Below are 24479 nucleotides of genomic sequence, written 5' to 3' on the forward strand. Positions count from 1 at the left end.
TTCTGCGCATCTACTTTTAGCAGCTCTGCATCTACTTCTACTGTGTTGCTTTTCTACGAAGTTCAGAGGTGGAGCTTAGTTCAGGGGCTCATTATTACTAGCAATCTGAGCTCCGAATATGCAAGTTATTTCTGTAAATAACTAAAAAACTATTCAGTGCTCTAATCAGCTCATCACTTGGAAATAAAATTAAAAAATCGTCACGTATTAAAATAAAATTCAGTATTTTATGTTCTCATTGGAGGAAAAACTGGAGTATATTTGTATCATTTAATAGAAATCTTGAATCCTCTCTAAATATCACTTAATAAAACTCTAATGCTAAAATTTATGATCATTATTATATATGCCAATCTAAGTACTTAAATAGAGGCTTTTCCCAGATTGCTAAAGTTAACGTTAAAATTTTAGTTCATTAATTCTAATAATAACTTCAGTAAGTAGAAGACAGCAAGAAATCTTTTAAAATGAATATACTATTCTAAGATAATTTCACTTGGCAAAGCTTAAGAAATTAATATGAACTATAATAACTTATATGATAATCCGAATATATATTTATATCCTTTAAGTAAAATACTGGTATAGTCAGAAAAAAAGTTGAAAATACTTTGCCCCAAAAATGGTTTATAGTTGTCTTACATATCAAAAGTTTTAAATTTCTATTTTAAGTTCAGAGTATCAATATATTTAGTTTAAAATGCATAAGTTCTTATTTCATACATTTTTCAGAGAGAAAAATTTTGACTTTGTAAAGTGAACTATAATATCTTACTCATATTATTGTTCATACTATTTATGATACAAATAATACAATTTTGTTTTATACAAATTTCTTTTTCTTAAGAATAGCAGAGAAAAATTCATGTTAGTGCTTCCCCATAAATGATCAGATTACAATTGAAAATCCAGGGGAAAAATTATTGGTAAATAAATTTTTTATATACTGATTTTTTAATAACAGTGATATCTTTGTTAATAAAGAGGATATATTTAACTAATTTTACTTAGGGGCACTTCATTACTCCTGGAAAATATGACAGTGTATAAGAATGCATTCTAGATAATGCATTCCAGTGTTTCTAACAGACAGCTTAAGACAAGATAGAAATTTTGCCCTATATTTTATCCTTTTGCTACTTCTTACTCTATATATTGCCACAGTCTCTGTCATCTATCTTCTTAAAGCATCAGGTCCTACAGAGTAGTCCTTTCTTATTAGTTGGGGATATGTTCCAAGACCCCTAGGGGATGCCTAAAACTGCTGATAGCACCAAACCCTATCTATCTATATATATGTATGTGTGTATATATATATATATATATATATATATGCGTATATACATACATGTACATGTGTGTGTATATATATATATATAATGTTTTTTTCTTATGCATACATTGCTATGATAAAGTTTGTGTTCTAAATTAGGCACAGTAAGAGATTAACAGTAACAAATAATAAAATAGAAAAATTATAACAATATACTGTGATACAAGCTATGTGAATGTTTATTCCTGCAACTTTCAATTTGATATTTTTGGACCATTATTTACCTCAGGTAACCAAAAATTAAAAACATGGATAAGGGGAGGGCTACCGTGACTCAAAGTCTTAGTCGTTCTCCATTGCTTACCAAACGATATACAAATGGCTTTAGGTCTTATATCTACCATTGCTTTTCAAGTACTCCATTGCCCATTCAAAATGTATAAACTTACTAAGAAATCCCAAGCATTTTCCTACCTCTTCATCTTTGTCCTTGTATCTGTGGCAGAGGCCACTAGTTTCCCACCTAAATCTTGTCTCTGCTTCCTCCTTATGGGTAGAGTTATTGGGTGGTCAAGGTTCTGCTTAGCTAGAAAAAAAGTTTTCAGCCTGCTTGAGTAGCAATATACCAATAATTAAGTTCTCATCAATGAACTATGAGAAGTAATATGCCTGTTTCTCTGTGTTCTCTTCTTCTTGTCATGAGGTAGGAGACAAACACGCAGACAAGAACAAATACCCTAGGGCAGTGGTGGTCTCTGGACCTGCAGCAGCAGCAGCATCTGAGTTTTTTTGTTTTTTTTTAAGATGGGGTTTCACCATGTTGGTCAGGCTGGTCTTGAACTCCTGACCTCAGGTGATCCACCCTCCTTGGCCTCCAAAGTGATTGGATTACAGGTGTGAGCCACCACACCCGGCCGCATCTGAGATCTTGTTGGAAACACAAATTCTCAAGCCCCACTGCAAATTTAATGAGCCAGAAACTCAGGAAATGTGGTCCATAAATCAGTGTTTTAACAAGCTTTTCAGGTGACTATGATGCACACTAGAATTTGGAAAACATTGTCCTAGGTGATAGTGGAGGAACAACTTGGACGAACCTATATTCACAAATGGCCAATTGGAGCAGTGCCACCCCACCTACCCCTCCCAGTTCACAAAGTTTATTTGTGAAATCATATAGTTCTTTAAGTTACTGAATTGTTGAGTCTCTGTCTTACAGAAGTTTAGCATTTGCCTTAAGCAGTATTTTTCAATATGAAATGCCTATTTAATATTCCCATCCTGGGCCAGGCGTGGTGGCTCAAGCCTGTAATCCCAGCACTTTGGGAGGCCGAGGCGGGTGGATCACGAGGTCAGGAGATGGAGACCATCCTGGTCAACATGGTGAAACCCCGTCTCTACTAAAAATACAAAAAATTAGCTGGGCATGGTGGCGTGTGCCTATAATCCCAGCTACTCAGGAGGCTGAGGCAGGAGAATTGCCTGAACCCAGGAGGCGGAGGTTGCGGTGAGCCGAGATTGCGCCATTGCACTCCAGCCCGGGTAACAAGAGTGAAAGTCTGTCTCACAAAAAAAAAAAAAAATTCCCATCCTGTTTATTATGTCCACCTGTTAAAATGGAAATCTCACCTAGGTTTGGGAATTTTGCACTGGAAAATTGTGTAATGCCAAAGAACATCAGGCCATTTTTGCCTTCCTTTAGTTTATTATACACACTGTTGATTGACGTTTTTAAAAAATGGCAAATCTAATCTCATCATTCCTTCATTTAAAATTGCTACTAGATTCTTGTGATATTTAGGCTAAAAGACATCATGGCTACCAGGCCTACAAGGTGTCACCTAATCTGATCCCCATCAACCTCTCCAGTCTTATCTAGTCATTTCACTTTTCTCTCTGCTATAGTTACACTTTCTATCTTTCTGTTCATGAACTGTGGTAGGCTTCTTCATACCTCAGCTTTTTCTCATGAAATTCACTTTCGTGTCTTACTTCCTCATTCTTTAGGTCTCTTCTCAAGTATAATATGATTTCGTCTTCTCTCCCCTCCCTTCACCCTATTGTATTCCATATGAATCAAGTGAAAAATCTTACAATCTACCTTGTCTTTACATTTCCACTCATAGCATTAATTTTTTAAAAAATTAATGTAGTGCTTTCTATGAATCTTTTTACTGGGTGTTACGTGCTCCTTACTCACCCACCGTATTATAAGAAGCTTGATGAGGGGAGGTACCATGTCTACTTGCTCGCTATATGCCCAGCATCTGTTACTAGACCTGACACGTGATAAGCATGCTACAGGAATGCATGGAGCAGAGGGAAAAAGTAGATTATTTGAAACTCAGATAACACGACAACTTATCACTGAATACTATTTGGATCCTACTTGTTATAAAAATGTTGTTTCCTAAAGTTTTGTTTACCAGAGTTATCCCTACCTACTTAATGGACTTAAATTCCTGCTTAATATGTTTGTATTAATGATTCAGTCAGGAACCATTTTGATCACAGAGTCTTAGATTCTAGGTTAGGAATACACCATATCTCATGCACTGTTGTGATTCATTTTTATAAAAAGCAGTTTTAATTCCAACATATCATTGCTAAGTTTTTCAAAGGATATCCCTTTCATAATGTACAATCTCATCATTCCAGAATTCAAACTATTTTTAGGCCATGATATAGGCTATTTCATACTTTCCCCAGCAAGGTAGCTTTTGTTTCATTCAAATTAGACTATTCAATATGTCTCATACAACTCCATTTCAGGGCCCTTGCAAATGTTCCTGTCTGCCAGAAATTCTCTCAGAATTTGGGCATTTTTCTAAGGTATTTCTCTCATGGTGACTACTTCTGCCTGCTGATTACCTCTGCTTCTTCAAGGTCCATTTCCAGTACATTCTAGTAAAGTGGCTAACTAAACACGAGTTACATGCAGGGTGATTCTTGTCAATGTGGGTTCTTATCAGATTAGTGGATCCCTGGTCACCAGGTTTCCCTGTCAAAGTGCTTCACAGTTTGTTTATGTCTTATGACACAGAAGGAATACAAATACAGTAAGAATACTTAAAAGAGAGCTTTAGGGAGTAAACTCGAGAATTCAAAAAGTTCTAAAATACTAAATGCATAAGTCAATTAATTAAATGGAAAAAGCAACTCTAGAGTTATAAGAAGTTAACATATGTGCTGTAAATAATAATAAATGTAAACATCAAAGAATTAAATGAATGTTTAGTAAGGACAAATCTTTAGCACTTTGCACAGTCCTGAAACTGTGAATACCTAGAATATACAAGTAGGACATTCCAGCATACAGCTTAGAGTACTGACATAGAAATGATCACTGAGGGAAAAAGGATGCCATATCCCACAGTGGGCTACATCAAAATATAAAGTTTGAAAAATCATGGATATGTGAATTACAATTGGCAAATTACTATTTTTTCTATTTAGTTAAATTAACAGCCTCAAACTCCCTCTCTTATAAAGGCTTATTCCAGATTTTACAACAATACGTAGTTAATATAAAAATTATTTGTGCCAGATGAAAATGTAAAGCAACATTGTTGTACCAGGAGCCTGATCTGTCAGGAGCTCCAATGGCTACATTAAGTTATTCCAAGGTTGTCACACTGGTATATTCCTTCAGGGGAATCTCACAGAGGCTCCCTGTCCCTTGCCTGAGAATGTTTGGCTGTACTACAATTTAACATATCACAATATATAAAATTCAGTTCTCTGGAAGCAAAGTATATGCTGTAGCCTAATAAAATTTTTTTGACTAAGGTACTATGTGGGAGTTGTACCCATGGCATTCTTATTTGTAAAGGAAAGAGGAAAACATTTAAGAATTATGAAGGAAACCAAGTGAAACATTTCATTGAAAGCACTTGAATTTCAGAGCTAGCTCTTCCCCTTAAGAATAATCCTAATGTGCATTAGGGCATCAAAACATTTTTTATTTAAGTACCCAGTCGATATGATTTTTCAAGGTCAAGATCATTATAACTTCAAAGTCCCTCTGCTCTTCTGAAAGCAAATGCTACTGAATGCTACAAAATCAGCAAACCAAATTAGCAGCTCAACTAAGCTTCTTGATATAATGAACAGGGGCTGTAAAACAGGACATAACTTTTTTCTTTTTTAACTAAATAATAATATTATTTATAAATGACCATGGGCATTACTCCAAACTGTCCCTCTTTGCTCAGCCATTATTCTAGTCATGCAGCATAAAAAAAGTGAAGACTTAAAATTACATGGCAACAATGACAAACTCTCCCATCTGTCTTTCTGAGACAGAAGGCTCCATCATCTCCTGAAGCAGAACACACACATGATTAGCCCAAGACTAAGAAATGGCTTCAAATATGATGAGAGGCACTTTGATAATATATCTCTTACTCCCAGGGAAATAAATATCAGAATCTAGAAGAGAAAGAAGATTGGATATTTCATTTCTAAAAAGTGACTTGTGTTCAAGCAAAATAAAAATAAGTAAATAAATATAATCAAACAAACAAGCAAGCACTTACTGAAAAACCTGAGGCAATATGTTTGTATACACGTAAATAAACAACATAATAAAAGTTTCTTAAATATTATCTCATGCATACTTGAGTGACAGCATTCAGGAAATGTTAAATTATGAATTTCTATACCTATTTATATCTTAGGATAAACGCTTAACACCTGTAAACATCCTTCATCCTCACTGTCTTACCTGAGTAACGTTGTATCCTCAGGACCATAGTACTAAGGTTTCTATGTGTGGGGCTAAAATACACAACAGCAGAGACATGGATCTTTCCATATTAGTGCTTATATCTCTCTGGACAGAGAGAGAAAATACAGTAAACAAATGACTATAGGATGGCGTGATCAGGGAAAATTCCCACAGCCTTCCAAAGAAAAGGGCACAGTATGTAAATACTGAAAGAAGTAAAAGTATGTAAGGTGTGAAAAGGGAATTTTTATTAAAAGCAACACAAAATAAAAGAAAAGCAACAGTGTAAGAGAAACATCAGATATAACATGATGTTGTCTTACCTTAAATCTCCATAAAATTAGCCCAAATACCTTTAAGTATATAATTCTCAGTTAAATTCACCATTGTGTAAAGTCTCTTCTTCCTTACTATGTTCTTTCTTCACTCTAATTCATTTGGAGACTATTTGAAAATGAACCTCAAAGCAATTTTTATGGTTTATCTTTTCATTACTTCAGTAATGAATATACTGCTCACTGTAATAGCTGTGGCAGTATAATTATATTCAAGGGAAATATCTGTGTTCCTTTTCTTGTATTGTATGATTACAGTGTTGAAAAATTCTGTAAATAAAGCAGTAACTGAAAAATTCTTTGGCTGTTTTGAAAATAATTCTGAGGCTAAGCTGTTATCACTCACCAAGAGAAATACTCTAGAACCATTTTAACCATTACTTTCAGAAATGCTTTTTGGCAAGGCATGACTGTGTCAGGATCAACAGAGCCCCCACATGACACATTGTTCCATTAGTTTAAAATATTCTTATTTATCTGTCAGAAGGCTACTGATGTTTGGTCAAGAATAGTAGTAGTGTCCAAATACCCTACGTGTAGCCCTAGCCAAAGAAATTCTTCCTGTGGGAAAAAAAATCCAACGAATAAATCATTGCCTATACTTACTTTTTCTCTCTCTTTTGAGAGAAGTTTAGAGCAGCAATCATTTTAATTGGCACTTTGAGTATAAGAATACATCATAGCAGCTGTTAATATGCAGTTTTAAGACTAGAGAGTATGGCGACTTATCTAGATATATGAGTAATATGCGCTCAGCTAAGCATATGGATTGTAATATAAATTATGATTATAGCATGAGGAGCGGTACAGAGGGAAATGTACAATAGCTGCCTGTCTCCACTTAATCAGCTAACATTTTTCTAACACGTAGGAGAGAAGGGTTTATTTTAACTATTGAAATATGATAGAGAATGAGTCATGATAACATCTTCTATCAGCTTTAGACATTTTGAAACCTGTAAGTATTTTTTATGTAGATACAAAGTCACATTTAAAAAAATTCATGATTCAAAAAGGAAATGAGAAACAAAAGCTATGAGAACTATCTTGAAGAACTCTCAAAATGTCAAGGAAGACTGAGTCTTTTTACTTTAAATATTTTCTCTCATATTTTGATAGAGGAGACAGTTGAGTTATCTTGAACACAATTCAATTTACTGGTTCAGGTTAGCTGGTCAAAGACATTAGAGCTGGTTAAAGACATTAGAGATAAATAAAATAAATTACCTTCTCTTGATATTGCCGCCTTGAAGAATCCAGAGACTGGATTAAAGCGGTGGCATGGCCAACAAACATGGCATAGCAGGTGGCCCCGACGATCATGCTCAGCATGGTAATCCAGAGGTCAGACATGCTGACTGGGGCTTGGGCTCCATACCCAATGCACAGCATGTGACTCATAGCTTTGAAGAGTGCATATGAATACTGCTTTCCCCAAGAATCATTCTGGAACATGAGAGAAAAAGAAAATTGACTGAGCCATTAGGATCGCAGAATGAAAAGTGAGTAGGACCTGTACACAGAAGTATTATAAAATACTGAATACTAGAAAAATCCTTATAATGGAGCATTTACAAATGTACTTCTCAGTAACTGTGAATTAAATGATGATGTTTTAAAACTCTTTCCTACTATGATGAAGTGAAAACAGTCTGCTGTTGATTATATGTGCTCTTTGTCAGCTTTAAGTTTGCTATTTTTAAAACCAAAATTTCTTTTGGGACAATAGTATTTCATGTAATGATGCCAAGAATGAATGCTTTAAGGTTTCAAGGAAATGTGGTCAAATAGTATTAATAATATACTTACAAGCTTTGAAATGAAGCAGACAGTGTGACAAATACAGGCCAAAGTATAGACATTTTCATCAAAACCATGAAGTTCAGATTTTAAAAATTCATATTGATATAGTTGTATAGTCCTTAACACTATAATTTTTCTTAAATGAAAAGTTTAAACAAACATATATTGGAAATAAAGGTCTGATAAACACAAAGACTTCCTTGAAGCCCTCTCTCAAAGTGACGTATGTTTTGCTTTGTGTCAGGATTGAAGACTGTTGAGTCTTATTGGCTTTTTATAAAATAATAAAATGAAATAGGCAAAAGAATATCTTGGCTTATGTCCTGGGGAAAAGAATTAGGAAGTGCTGACTTCTGAGATTACTTATTAGTTGTAACTTCTGATGTCATTTCAAAACAATTGCAAGCTCATTTTTAAAAAAATGCTGTCCAATGTATTTTATCTAACTTTTGTTAAAATTAAATTTTTTTTAGATAAATTTTCATTGAACTTCCTAATTCAGGTATTACACAATTTATGAGAACCATAGAAAAATGAAAATGAGGGGCCTCTGGTTGTAATGCAGAAAAAAATGTTGTTAAATATAATAAAATATATGGATTTTTCCTTTAAGACTATTTTATTATTTATAAAACAATGTGATAAAAGTGATAAATGAGTTGTTATCATTATATGTAATACAATAATAATACTGTATTAATGTGATATTTGATTGATCATAAAATTTTTCTGGTTTATTTTTCTGAAAATTCATTTCTTAAATTATCAACATTTATACAATTATCAACTTTATTTTCAATGATTTAGTTGAAAATGACATCAATTTCTCTTGGCTATTGCAAGATTACAAATAATTTTTAATACTTAATTTTGAGCAATATCTTTCTATTAATTCAAATGTTATTAAAACTATTAGGAGTATTTTATAGGCTGTGATATTAGGGTCAACATCTGATAATGTATTTTAAAATATATATTTGAGTACACTTGGAGCTGATGATTTTCATAGGAAAATTTTCAATAAATATTGAACTCATCATACCAATCAGTTTTATACCGATTTCACATGGAATTCAGTTTTTACATCTGAATTTAATTTTTTAATTAAAATTTTAACTTTTAGGTAATTGTAGATTTACATGTAAGTTATAAGAAATAATAGAGAGATCCCATGTACTACACTCACTCAACTTCCCCAGAGGTAACATAGTGCAAACTATAGTATAGTTTCATAGCCGGGAAATTGACATTGATATTATCTACTCAACGCATTTTTATTTCACTAATTTACGTGTACTCATTTGCATGCCTGTGTGTGCGTATTCACGTCTATGCAATTTTGTCTCATATGTAGGTTCATGTATTTATTACCACAGTCAAGATACAGAACAATTCCATCACAAGGGTTACTTATACTGCCTTTTATTGAATTGAATGTTAAATGTAAATGTACGCAATAATGTTTTAGTGTTACTTCTGACATTTCCTGTAACTTGTCAAGGTTGTGCAAAAACCAAAAGTATTTTCCTGATTTGCATGTAATTCAAAATGCCTGTTTATATATTGTATTGCTATATATTTTAGTTACAAAGAAAGTTTAATTTAAAAATTGTCTTCCTTGTGAATAACTGATTATATTAAAACTTCATATAAAAATCCTGTTATTTTTCCATCAAATGTGAGCCTTAAATTTAATGTATATGTCTAAGCTTGTGGACATTTGCTATGCAATTTTGCAGCAGGTTTCAAAACTGGACATTGTAAATGCTGAAGAATTCTAATGACTTTCTAAAGTTCTTACTGCAATGCCCATGTGTAACATTGATTTTATAATAATTTATTTACAAAGTTTACTGCCCGAGTGCCATGGGTATTGTATTGGAATTCAGGTGGGAGATATAATATTTGTGTAGATACTACAGGGATGGTCCCTTGGGACTGATGAGCAAGCTGTCTACTCACCGTGGGTGTTTTCCCTGCCTGCCTGAGTAGCCACTTTCATCTCCCATGACTGCCTTTGTTGCTGCTTAGTCTCTTGCTATGACAGATAGTCACTGCTAATCTGGGCCCAGTCCTAGTTTGGCCACATCCGGGACACATAGCATCTAGACTGCTGAGTCATACATATGTTGCCTTGCTGCTAGGCCAATTGCATGCTTGCTGTGCCTACAGGCCTGAATCTGTGTGTGTGCTGCTGCCACCGTGCAGCTCTGCTGCTCATGTTCACACCTTGTTGTCCTAGCGGACTTCACTTACAAAACATAAGTTCAAAGATAAAATTATTAAGAGTTTCAAGATGGCAGGAGCAGAACATTAAACCAAGTACAGGGTTATTTTGACAATGAGGGGCCCTGTGCAACTTCAAAGTCACATATTATTGAAGCCATACTTGCATTTGTCAAATTAACTCTTAATTATCATAAACTTTTGTCAAATCAACTTTTAATTATCATAAACTTTTCAAGCTATTTTATTCTGAATAGATGTGGATAGTTTCGCTGGTTGTTAATGGGTCTTTTCAAAATCTAATTTGTAGATTTAAAAAATAGAATATAAGATTTAAAAGCCCAGTCTTACAAGCCTCAGAATGGCACATAGCTGCTGAAAAACAAAGAAAGTAACTAGCCCCATTTAGCTGAAAGGATTAAGGTTCTTAAAGTGAAATTCACTGTTAATTAATTATAAAATAAAGTTCTGCTCATATTAAATTATCCTCTCTATGTATATTTGTATACAAGTAAAAAATAAAATTTAATTTTAACACTAGAAAATTACTCACGTCATATTTTAATATGTATGTAGTGTAATAAACTCATGCAAAAACTCTTATTTTGGAGAATGAACAAATTTATACTTTATTTTATAAGTGAAAATGTGTAAGTCTCAGAAATACATCTAAGATTTTCAAAATTCTAGATGGTCCATGAACAAGAAATGGTATATTCACATTTACTAAAATGTAAACTCTAATTCAAGATTTCATTCCTCCACATAAGGACACAGAAAAGGTATGTTGTTAAAGCATCTTCTTAATGCATTTAGATAAAATGAACATAATAAAAAGTTCAATGGGTGTCAAGTGGAGACTACAGTTTAATTCTATAGATATTGTTTATTCCTTTGTTTTTGAAAGGAGGCAGAGTATGGAGCTGGAAAAGAAAGTTTAATTGAGTTTCTGAAAATAATGCAGCTATGGCTATTTTCATTTATCTCACTAGGGACATAAAACATACACCTGCACATACATGCTCTTAAAAGACTTAAATATATATTTAAAATGCTTTCTTATTTTTAATAATCATGGGTAAATTTTCTGTTTTCCATTTTCTCATGTTTCCATTCCTCTCTCTCCACATATCCCCAAAAAGTAGGTATGGATCATTCTGTACCTTTCTCCATGCTCATATAATCACACACATACACACATACACACATCCATGATTCTGGTTTCTTTTTCCCCACAAAAATGAATCATATTATATATGTTCTTAATGTTTTTATCACATAGAAAATGCCTTCAAATAATCTGTTGTTCACAGAACTAAGTAATAGTCTGTTGATCATGTCATAGTTAATTCACTCATTTTTCCATTGTTCTCCAGCTTTTGCCACTACAAACTATTCTGTAATAAATAACTTTATCCATATATCCTTTATTTCTATCAATATGACACCCAAGAATGTGATTGTTGATTCAAAGAGTAAGATTTTCAGTTAGATTTTAAAATACATTGCCAGACTGATTCAAAAGGCAGAACCTTTTCCAAAACGATGTCTAAAAATATACTGTATCACCTTATATAGTGAGAAATAATAATCCGTTGTTACTTTTATTAGCATTTCCCTAGCTGGGGAATTTGAGAAGGCGTTCATGTATTTATTTACCAACTTGACTTCCTCATCTCTAATGAAATTTTTATTTTTTTCATATTAATTTGCAATGCCTCCTCGAAGACTAGATATCACCCCTTTAACTGATATGTGAGATATTTATTCTTGATTTATCATTTTCCTATTGACCTTCTAATCATATAATTTCTCACACAAATACTTCAATTAGTTTATGTAGGAAAATTAAATCTGTAATTTCCTTGACAGCTGCTGGATTTCTCATATTGATTAAAAAGTTATCTCTAAATGAGATTATTTCTATGCCCTGAATGTTTTTACAAATTATTTTTTTTTTGTACATTTTCTTTATTCTAAATGGATTGTCTTTTGTACCAGTATATAATTTTTAATAAATCACCAGGTCTATATATAGAAAAAAATACCTCTTATATTGTCTCATAAAAATGGTGTTTGTTTCTGGGCTCAATATTTTGTTTCACTGCTCTGTTTAGCTATTTTTATACTGGTTCTATATGGTTTTAATTATAGTAACTTTATAATTTATCTTAATATGTAAATTAATTTATAATTATTTTAATATGCATGTAAAAGATGGGTCCATCTTAATTCCAACATGAGTTTAAACTGAATTACTATGTGAGGGAATTTGAGTAAGATCATGGGTCATGCAGGTAAAAATCTAAATACATGATACTTGATATGGAATAGAAGTATTTGGAGGCTGAGAAAAGTTACCAAACCCCACACCCCACAGTGTGTGTGTGTGCGTGTGTGTGTGTGTGTGTGTGTAATTTTAGTCAGTCTAAATTATAGAGAAGAAATAGGAGAGAATGAGGAACATTCCAGAAATAGGAGAGACTAGGGAACACACCAGGAAACACAGTAGTGACCAGAGCCTGAGTCCTTAAAACATTTTCAGTACAAAATGGGAAGCCATTGAAAAATTTTGAGCAGAGAATGATATGATCTGAACTGTACTTTAGGAAGATTGATCAGGTAGAATTGTAGAGTACTGGTTCTTAACTAAGGATGACTTTACCACTTAGGAGACATGTGGCAACATAAAATATCTGGAGACATTTTAGTTTTCACAACTGCCAGAGGTGCTATTAATATCTAAAGGGTGGAGGCCAGTGATGCTGTTAAAAATCCTGCAGTTTACAGGAGAGACTCCCTCCTGCCTCACAACAAAGAATTGGATGGTCCAAAATATCAGCTTTGGTGAGGATGAAAAATCCTCAGGTAGAGGAAGGTTATAATAAGGACCAAATACAGAAGTCAGTATAAATGGTATTACAAGTTTAAGATAAGTGAAATAATTTTATATTATTTAAGAGAACTTAAAGTATAAAGCAACAACAATAAATAATTTTTAGAAGATGGTATCTACAGAATGTAGAATATTAGACTTTTATGAAATAACTTAGGGATTCATGATAAATTCAGAAAGTTTAATGAAACATAGCCAGCCTGCCTCTGCCTGCCCTTCCTCCCTCCCTTCCTTCCTTCCTTCCTTCCTTCCTTCCGTCCTTCCTTCTTTCCTTCCTTCCTTCTTCCTTCCTTCTTCCTTCCTTCCCTCCCTCCCCCTCTCCCTCCCTCTCTTTCCCTTTCTTTCATTTTCTTTCTCTCTCTTTCTTTATCCTTCCTTCCTTCCTTCCTTCCTTCCTTCCTTCCTTCCTTCCTTCCTTCCCTTTCTTTTTCTCACTTTCTCTTTTAATAGCGACACAGTCTCACTCTTTTATGCAACCTGGAGTGCAGTGGCGTAACCATAGCTCACTGTAACCTCAAATTCCTGAACTCAAGCAATCCCTTATCAGCCTTCTGAGTAGCTGGGACTACAGGCATAAGCCACTGCGCCTGGTCCTTGGGCTATTCTTTACAAGAGTGAGTGACTAGGCATACGGATCTTCACTGGTACTCTACAAGGCCAATACTGCTTTCTTTAGACACTGAATTTTGTCTACACACATTGTGTTTGCAAGGGCCAAGCAAACCATAACAAAAGAATCTAAGCATTTAGGTGGCAGATGTGATTCTGAGGCTGGTGTTAAAAGAATTCCAAGTACATAGAGGAATGATATCCTAACCCCTCCCCCACCATACCTACATACATTAAAATCCCAGGAACAAAGGGCTTGTATTAATTAGTCCATTCTCAGGCTGCTAATAAAGACATACCTGAGACTGGGTAATTTATAAATGAAAGTGGTTTAATGGACTCAGTCCAACATGGTGGGGGATGCCTCAGAAAGCTTACAATCATAGCAGAAGGAGAAGCAAACACATCCTTCTTCACATGTTGGCAGGAAAGAGAAATGTCAAGCAAAAGGGGAAAAGGGCCCTTATAAAATCATCAAATCTAGTGAAAACTCACTCACTACCATGAGAACAGCAGCCTGGTGGTAACTCTCCCACCGTGATTCAATCACCTTTCACTGGGTTCCTCCAATGACATGTGGGGATTACAGGAACTACAATTCAAGATGTGACTTGGGTGGGGACACAGCCAAACCATATCAGAGCTCAAGGAAAAAAATTAGATTGACTGTGATAAAACACACACAAAATGTTATCCTTATAAGCAGTATGATGATAAATAAGATACACGGTTCTAAACTGTTTGAAGCACCAATTGTTATGTTAAACTAGCTTAATCATGAGTACTATTCTTACCATCATTTGACAAATAATGATACTGAAGGAGAGAACATAAGTGACTTGCCCAAAGTTAAAAGTTTTTAGTGGAAGATTCAGTGTTTTCAATCCAGGCCGTCTCCTTCTAGGGACCACAGTATTAATTATTACATTATACCGCTCTTGTTTTCATAAACCTACAATCATCACAGGTTCCCCCCCCCCACCCCCCGCTTTGGGCATCCTCTTTGCCTTATTTTAATCTACTACCATTGAATAAGGGCTTGAATGGGAGATTTAGGCTATCATCTGAGAAAGTTTTGCGAAAATCTAGGAATGCTTGTAATCCCATTCTGCCTTACTTCTTGTATTATGTGGCTATTCCTTTTTCATCTTGTAAAGATGGCTCTGTTATATTTTAGTCTACATCAATACTATGGTATTATATATGAACGAGAGACTGAATACTCAAAGTGCCTTACCATACAGTCCAAATATACTCAGTTTCATAGAATCTGAATCCTATAGACAATAAGCAAATAAGATACAAGTGAACTGTTTCAATTGAGGTTTATCTTGTTTTCATTTTAGGTAACAATGTACCAACAATTTGTTCATTTTAGATTATATTTTTGTTATTCAAAGTGTTTATTTAGTTAATCACTTCACTGAGGCATCATTGAAAAAAATTTTTTTTTTTGAGGAAAAGATATTGAGTCAAATTAATGGGAACATAGTAATTACCTTTGCTTATTCACCTGAGAACTTTCACTTAGTAATAATGCATTTGGAGCTTTCTATAGTTTTGAATGAAAATACTTTCTAGGCATTTGTTTTGACATCCTGTCCATATCGTTACTAAATCCAGGGAGTCAGGGTGAAGGGCTATTTGAAAAAAAAAAAAAAGAAAGAAAGAAAGAAAAAGGAATCTTTATTCTCCAGTGTCCTATACCTCCTGGCATACATTCAATTCAAACTTAGCCACTCAGTAGCCTGCCATGGGAAAAAAAGCTATCCAGTCCATCAGCTTTCACATAAACTGTAATTTAGTTAATTTAGGGGGCCAAAACTTTCCATTATTGAACATCAGAATTAATTTTTCTTTATTATTTGCAAGCAAATACAAGCATAAACATGTTAAGTAGGTAAAATATTAGGAAAATCTGAAATATGGCACTCAGAGACTCTGAAGTGGACAAACCGACTGCTAAAGTATTGATGAATCAATTGGATAACAAAGAGGTGAAACTAGAAAGCAACCAGTAGAGTATGAATTCTTCAGAGCTAGGCTACAAAATGTTGGTAAGTGTGTCTAATTTTCTCCTGCAGTCATTGGATAAACATACCATTTTTTAAAAATCAATCATAGAAATACCAATCAGATAGAATGTTACATTTAAAAGTTCTTTTGGAAATAATATTGGGTAGCATAATTCATCTGCAGTCATAAGAAGTATAACAGGTCATCAGTTTCAAAAAAGAGTGCATTCATTTGAATATACCATAATTTTACTGTCTGTATACAGTTGGTCTTTGAACAAAGCAGATGTTAAGGATGCCAACCCCTGGCAATCAAAATTTGGGAATAACTTTTGACTTAATTAATTAATTAATTAATTAGAGACAGGGTCTTGCTCCCTTCCCTAGGGTGGAGTACAGTGGCACAATTATAGCTCTTTGCAGCTGGAATTTCTAGGCTCAAGTGACTCTCCTGCCTTAACCTCCCAAGTAGGTAGGACTATACATGTGCATCACCATGTCCAGATAATGTTTAACATTTTTGGAGAGATAAGGTTGCCGAAACTGTCTTAAAGAAATCTTTGTGGTTCTGCCTCCCAAGGTGCTGGGATTATAGGTGTGATCAACCTTGCCTGGCTAATTTTTCTTATATTTAGTGTTATGATCTGCATAAAAACATTTGTACTTCTGATAACAACCCTTTGCTTTATAAGAGGCTTCAAATAGTTTTTAACAGTAAAATATAGAATATTGCATAACTAAATTGCTGTTGCCATGAAGAGTGATGTCTGGTTATTTTGAGGGCTTGTTCTCAACTTGTTCCCTAGTCAATTAATCACTCAAGTCCTCAGTGTATGTTTTCTTGCTTCAATAATGATGAAAAAATACAAAATTTGCATTAAGTAGAGTTATAAATTAAAATTTAGTGATGCTTGATATCATGGATTTTTTCTCCTATTTTCTTTGATGTTGGTATATTATTTAAAATAAAAATTAGATAAATCAATACATTATTTTAAATTTGACTTGTTCATTAATCCAATTTTTTATACTAAGAATTCATTAGTACTTTTTTTAAAACAAGCCCCAAAGTCAACATTATTTAAATATTTTAAGTGTGATGTTTCTATTACAAAGAACTTTTCAAGCAAATCAAGTATTTCCATGGGGCATCTCTTTGTTTATATAGATAAATATAAGCAAATATATTTTACATATGTTTATATACAAATATTAGTAAATATATTTTATGTGTATATATGCATATATGCATTAATATAAAGGCACCATAGAAGAAATTAGCATACACTGAACAATTATTTATTGCAAGGTACTATTATAATATCATCCCACTGCTCTTAACTGCCTTGAAACCTAACCTGATACTCTTATTATGGATAGGAAATGCAAATGTTGGAAAATTAAATAACTTAAGTTCACATACTTGTAGGTGCCAAATCTGGAATTCAATCACAGATCTGTCTGAACCACAGTATAAACTCTCTTCATTCCAAAGACCATAGTCATTTATTTTATAATCATTTATATGAGTAAAAGTCATGACAATTATAACATGGAATTTTCAGGCATTTTAAGAACATAACCATAACATAGAAATTCTTTAAACTGTTTCTTCTCAATCACCAAAAGACAGCCTCTATTATACCTTAAGGACATCTAGAGAGAAATTATCTAAGGTTTTCATTAGAGAAAAACACTGAGGTAAAATTTCCTGGAGAGTGTTAGGTCAGTGAAGACAGTTGGACTTTAAAATTGTAGTTCACTTTTATATTTTCCTATTAGTCAAAACTTTTAATAAATTCTTCTTTCCACCTAACCCCAAAGCCTGGGATCAAGCAATCTAGACAGTTATGTGCTAGGAGCAGTCCTCTGGAAGAAAATCCTTGACTGAGGCTCAGTGCTCCAGATTACGAAAGACGTGGGTGGCGTAGGGTGACGGATTCAATCTAAAACACTAATCGATGCTGTGTGCTTTCACTCAACACCTGGACAAAGGAAAATAAGTACAATCATGCACTACATAATGATGGTTCAGTTAACGATGGACAGCATATTCATCATGGTCCTATAAGATCATAATGGAACTGAAAAAGTCCTATCTCCTAGTGACCCTGTAGCTATTATAATGTTGTAGCACAACGTGTAACTCATCTGTCTGTGGCAATGTGGTTAACAATGTTTTGCATGCTACTGCTCCTGAAGACATTCCAGTGGGACAAGGTGTGGTGGTAGAAGACAGTGATATTGATGATCCTGATCTTGTATAAGCCTAGGTGTATGTGTGTGCTTGTGTCTTAGTTTTTAACAAAAAATTTAAAAGTAAAGAAAAAATCAAATAGAAAAAATCTTATAGAATGTAAGTATAAAGGAAGAAAATATTTTTATACAGTTGTACAATGTGCTTGTGTCTTAAGCTAAGTGTTATTACAAAAAAGTCAAACAATTATAAAAATAAAAATGTTATAAAGTAAAATAAGTGTTAGGGTAAAATAGGTTATTATTAAAGAAAATCTTAAAAATAAATTTAGTGTAGCCCAAAAACAGTGTTTATAAAGTCTACAGCAGTGTACAGTAATGGCCTAGGGCTTCACATTGACTCACCACTCCCTGACTCACCTAGAGCAGCTTCCAGTCATGCAAGCTCTGTTCATCATGTACCATCTTTTATCTTTCACACTGTTGTGCCATCTTTTATTTTTTATACTGTATTTTTACTATATCTTTTCTATGTTTAGATACATCAATACTTATTGTGTTATCATTGCCTACAGTATTCAGTAAAGTTAACATACTGTAGAGGTTTGCTGCCTAGGAGCAACAGACCCTACCAAATAGCTTTGGTGTGTAATAGGCTATACCATCTAGGTTTGTGTACGTACCATCTATGATATTTTCATAATGATAATACTGCCTAAGGACTTGCTTCTCAGAGTGTTTCTTCATCTTTCTAATGACAGTAATGACATCATATTTGCTAAGTACTATTATTTAATGTGCATGTTTAAATTAATTTTATGAGCTTTCACCAAGTGGTTTTAGAATGATGATTCTCAGATTAGTAGATCATCTCTTTTGATGGCATTCTTGAATTGTTTAATGCTGCTATTTTGATGTTTGAGCACAATGGAATGTTAAAAACTACTAAAACAGTGAAATTATTAAAATTAAAACAAAGAATGATATACATATATATTTTTGTGCTGGGCTCAAGCTTCTGCTCTTTATATACAAAGTAGCTGCCTAATACATTAAAGAAGCAGAAGAGTTAAGAATGTCTTTCATCCTGTGTGTAGTCTTTGGGTGTTTACTGTCAGTTATCAGATAGTAACATTTATTAAATATGCATTTTCAGTAGATGCAATTCTCTTACCATATATGAGAGTAAGGTATTAGATTTTATTTCTATATAATTTGCATATATGTCAATTTATGTGATAGATGGTGCAATGTGGAAAGAATTTGTACTTTTTATGATACTTAAATAGGAGACTATATAAAAGGCTGATATAGTAACAGGCCCTATATAAAAGGGCTAATAAATAATAAGCTTTCTGTTTTCTAACTGAAATACTTGTGTAAATGAGGGGATACATTTATTACTGGTTTGTGTGCTTTAATGTAAAAATATGTTTATAGCACTTTTACCTAAGAGGAACAATTCTAACCTCTATGCAAATACATGAATCATAAAAAATGTATTAAAATATATTAAAATCTAATGCTTAGAGATGGGCATAACTAAAATATAAAAAAAACCCTTAAACTATAGAGAAAGGAAATGTGTATGCTGATAGGAAGCTTACATAGTAACTGGTTATTCATACTGAGGTTAAAAAAAGCTTTCCCATTATCTCAAAAATCATGCTCTAACTTTTACAGATTCTGAAGTTCCATCTTAGTAATGGTAGAATTTACCCTTAACACTTAACATGCCCATGCAATTTTGACGACGTGGTGCAAACCTGTTTTTTTTACTTTTTTTACCTGGATTTGCTACTGGGTTGGGGTTCCCACTACCAGGCATAAGAAAGAATAGTAAAATAAAATAAAATAGTGGCACACTAAATATTTTTATGGCAGACTGACTTTTATCCATCAATTCACAGAATGTTAGAATTGTAAGGGATTTGTACAAAAATTTATCCTTTTTATAAGCACACTAAATTTCAGAATCTCTATGATTATAAGATCAAAACACATAATAAATAGTTAAATATATTCAGATTACCCAACTTTATTCAAATCTGATATCTAAGGAACAATACATCTTAAGGTAATAGAAAACATTAAGTTAGTTGCCCAAGGTCTGATTTAGCTTGTCTAAGAATTAAAAAACAAAACAAAAACAAAACAAAAAATACAAACTCATGTCTGATGTGCTTGCAAGTATTATTTTCACTACATTTGCATAATTATAATACTGACCATAACACTACCAACAATAGCAGAAATATGAGTACAGTTTACATAGCTCCCTTATAAGAAACTTATTAGACATGGCGATTATTACAACAGCCTTGTGGTAGCAAGAACAGTATTATCTTCATTTTGCTGATGTGGATAAAGTTCAGAGTTTCATTAAGTAGCCTATTGTCTCATGATAAGCAGCAGTATCTCTCTACCAGATCTGTAGGCTGCTGATTGCACATACAGTGCCTGCAAATCAAATTATTATTGTAATATACCAGGTAAAATGGTGAAGATACTATGATCTGTATTGCCCAATATTTCAATAGAGTAATCTATTTCAGGCAAAAGTACTCTTATGAGATCTGTAGCTAATCAAATTATATAGAGAACTATTATCCTATGCTAAAGTTATTTTAATGGCACATTTAGAAAATGAATAACATCAGTTAAAACTACTGCCTCACTCTAGAAACATATTTTTAGAAGTCATATTCTTATTTACAGCTAAGTTATAATTACACAAATCAGCAACAATGCATGTTTCTCAACTCTAAAGGCATGACTTTAAATTGCAAACAAATAAATAAAGCTTCAGTTACAAGTAATGCTAGAACTTTGTTTATTGATTATGAAATATAACAAGATAAGCCTAGGAAATCCCCTGCTGTGTAAGGCTGTGTAAAAAGGCAGAAAGTATTAAGCACTTAAAGCTATTTTTAGAAGCTTAACGCTCAACTTAAACTCTTATCCCGTGTTGTGTATTCAGCGGGTTCTCAGTATGAAAGGCTTCTGTATCAGTTACCCATCTGAGGGAACATTCAGCATTAATGTCTAAATCCATATAAGCTGTATACAAGTGTAAGTTTTATAATGTGTAGACTCCTTGATCTCACAGACAACTTCACAGCAAATTCAAATACCAAATAGCATTTAAGAGAGGCAAAACATAACTTAGATCAACACAATCAAGCTAAATATGCTTTTACTAGTAGTTACAAAGGTTAAATCCCTAGAGAATCACTTGTCTCTGATAAATCAATTCTCCAATCACATTACGTTTGAGTCTCTCTGTGTGGGTACATTGTGGTGAGAGCAGGAGGAAAGGGTGGGATGAGAGAGAGAGAAAGAGAGAGAGAAAGAGAGAGAGAGAGAGAGACTAAGAGAGACAGAGAGATACAGATTTCTTTTCAAGGCCCCGATTATCTTCTCTCAGGCGTATCTCTCAATTCAGATATAGACTGATTTGGAAATATGTTAGCAAACAAGCACAGCAAAAAAGAGTATTTGAAACAATCTGTTTTATTTTCCCTCTCTATTTCTTTTAACTTCTGTTTTCTTATTCTACTCAGTTACAAGACTAAAAAGATGGTGACTCAGGCATAATTCATTTTTCTGATGAGCTCCTTTCAATTATCTAAAATCAGGAAAAAAGGACATATTCAACCATAGTATTACTAACCAAAGAAAATAAAGTGAAGCAGGGTCCCTTTAAAATTTAGTGCATTCCATTTGAAATCATGCTTATGAGGCTATTCTAGCTATTTTTTATGGCACAGAGAATAAAATGAAGGTTAAAATGAAGGCTATTTTACCTTTAGGAAAGAAATCATTTTTACTGCATTTCTGAATTACAAGAACATGAAGAACAAAGCAAATGCAACCCAATTAATATTCTAATCCATTTATGAGGTTTCTGTTTTCAGGAAAGGAGAAGAAATGGGCAAGATAATTAAATAGACCCAGAAATGAAGCATCCCTGACTCCTTCAGTAGAATTCTTATTTGCTTCCAATCCTAATATTACCTAATGCCAATACTTCCCACAATTCTGACTACTTTGGGTATGGAGCATAATTACTGGTGATTTTTGAAGGAACCATACTACTTAAGGCAATTCCTGTAGAAGAGTACTTAACCAGGCACAATGCCAAGTTTGCCAAAAATTGGCAGACTAACTTTAAGGAACACATCCAGACAGATGATAAAAGTGTCTTGCCTTAACCTCCTCCAATGTGGAAGGAAACAACACTATGGCTTACTGACAAAGCAAGAGAATGCCTTAATAATCATCAGCATACATTGCTTAGTCAACAGGGACTGTTCAAGAAAGGAAGTAAACATTCAAAGCTTAATGATTTCTCTTGTGGATAGCTTCTATGACTCATGCCAGATTTTCCTGAGCTAGTTCTAAAATGATTTATCTGCTTCAATGAGTCAATAGTGTTTTATCTTCACTTTTCTTTGGGCACTAGCAATAAAAGTTAACAAAGTCATCTGTGTATACTCAGGTGTGGGTATCTGTGTATGTCTACTCCAGGCTGGCCTAGAAGAAGTGTAGCATTGTGGTCTCCTTTATGTACAACCAAACCTGGGAGCACTGTGCCTCCAGGTTCTATGGACAGTGGAGCCAGAAACAGTGTAAGCCTCAGAGAGACAAATGCAATCACACTGCAAATGAGGTTTGAGAGGAGTGCCTAATTCTTTGATCAGAGAAAAAAGACGAAGAATAGCCTACTCAGAAATCTCTCCCATATCTTCTTCTGAGAGGCTTGAAATTACCTCTATTAAGTCTCTCTCTATTTACATAAGAAAGTAAAATGAATGGAAATGTCTCTGGAAGGCTGCTATTTGAATGCCTGTGCATTGCATTTAAGTCACTATTCAAATAGCCTCCTTCCATGGCCTAGAGTTTCTATAGTTTGCTCCAGTAGGGTTCAGGTTGATCCCCAAGAGGCTGGAACTGGGTGAGCACAGATTGACCAAGGATGAAGAGGGCATGAGGATCATCTTGCAATAAATTATTTTGGGGAAGACAAGGATTGAATAGCATAAAAGTTAATGCAAATGGCAGAGGTAGGACCCTCCAACTGAAAGGAGAAAAAGAGTGAACGTTTATCAAGTACATAAGATGGCATGCAGAAAGATTGCCATTTTGGAACATTCTTGGCTTGTCGTTGCCACCTATTGAAAATGCAGTGTGTGGTTAAAATGGGGAATGATTCAAAGGGTTCTTTTTATTCTTTAATCGATTATGGTGAAGTGACATGCTAGACTAGTGGTAAGTCACCTTAGAAAGTTACCTGAGGACAAAAAATCAGACACACAATTCCATACAATCAGACATATGGGGAATAGAAGGTTTTACAGAAACTTAGAGTAGGAAAATAGCTAACTCACAAGAGATTAAATCCCAGAACATTTATTATTCACAATGAATGTGAGATCTAATCAAAGGAATACAGTGTCAGAATAAGTTAGGAATAAAAAAATTAAATATTTTAATTTCACTTATTTTTATGAATTTACCTGACATCAACACTGTTGAGATACAAGATCATTTTGCCAGAAAAAGTAAATGTGTTGACATTTCTTTGTCAACCATTTGGTGCCTGGCAAGAATAAATAATAGCATTACTGTTATTTATAATCAGCCCCACACATTGATAGTGACATAGCTGACTGATTATTCCAATTATACATGCCAATTTGAGGATATTCAGATTTGTTTTTGGTTAGGTATTTTTCCATAGTTTGTTAGCAACACCATGCAGGAGCAAATTGCATAAGTAAGATGGCTGGACTGTCAACAAAATTTAGATAGAAAACTTTCAGAGGTAGAAATGAAAAAGGGGAAGAATATTCAGCATTTTAAATGGTAATATAGTCACAAGGATATGGAGGGGCAGGAAAATTTGGTTAAAATAGTAATCTGGATAACATTAGCCATATAGGAAAATTTTTATTTTACAATGAACTATGACATTTCCAAAGACAAATGTGGTAAGGAATCAAGGTGTTTTCAAAGACAATAATCTACTGCTTGGTTGAAATCTTGAAAAAAATAGATTCATGATAAATTATCTTTTTTAGGAAACTAAATGATCAATAATATCTCTATGAACATAAAATACAAAAACTAAAGCCAATCTTAAAGCAGGATTTCACATATTTTGAAGCTTAACAATTTGTTGCCAAAGTTTAAGAAAAACCACTAAATATCTGAACTTTGTAGCATACTCCAGATATTAATAAATTAAACCAGGAGAAAAGGAAAAACAGTTTCAGAAAGCAAATCTTTACAGTCAATTCACCAATATTACCCATATTACCCTATCATAACATAAGTCTGAACGCATCACAGGGACTCTAAGCTACCATTCAATAGACTAAGCCGGAGACGTACA

The 24479-nt window shown here is 33.7% G+C and overlaps 1 protein-coding gene across 1 annotated transcript in view; it reads right to left on the reverse strand.

Annotated features, from left to right (window-relative positions):
* The window catches only part of HCN1 (hyperpolarization activated cyclic nucleotide gated potassium channel 1), a 387958-nt gene that overhangs the window by 104283 nt on the left and 259196 nt on the right, over window positions 1-24479 (reverse strand). The window contains exon 4 of the mRNA XM_017533188.2: window positions 7565-7783. Within this exon, the coding sequence (XP_017388677.1) occupies window positions 7565-7783 (219 nt within the window). The remainder of the gene's footprint in view (window positions 1-7564; window positions 7784-24479) is intronic.

This window comes from Cebus imitator, unplaced genomic scaffold (genome assembly GCF_001604975.1).
Source record: "Cebus imitator isolate Cc_AM_T3 unplaced genomic scaffold, Cebus_imitator-1.0 Scaffold80, whole genome shotgun sequence".
NCBI lineage: Eukaryota > Metazoa > Chordata > Mammalia > Primates > Cebidae > Cebus > Cebus imitator.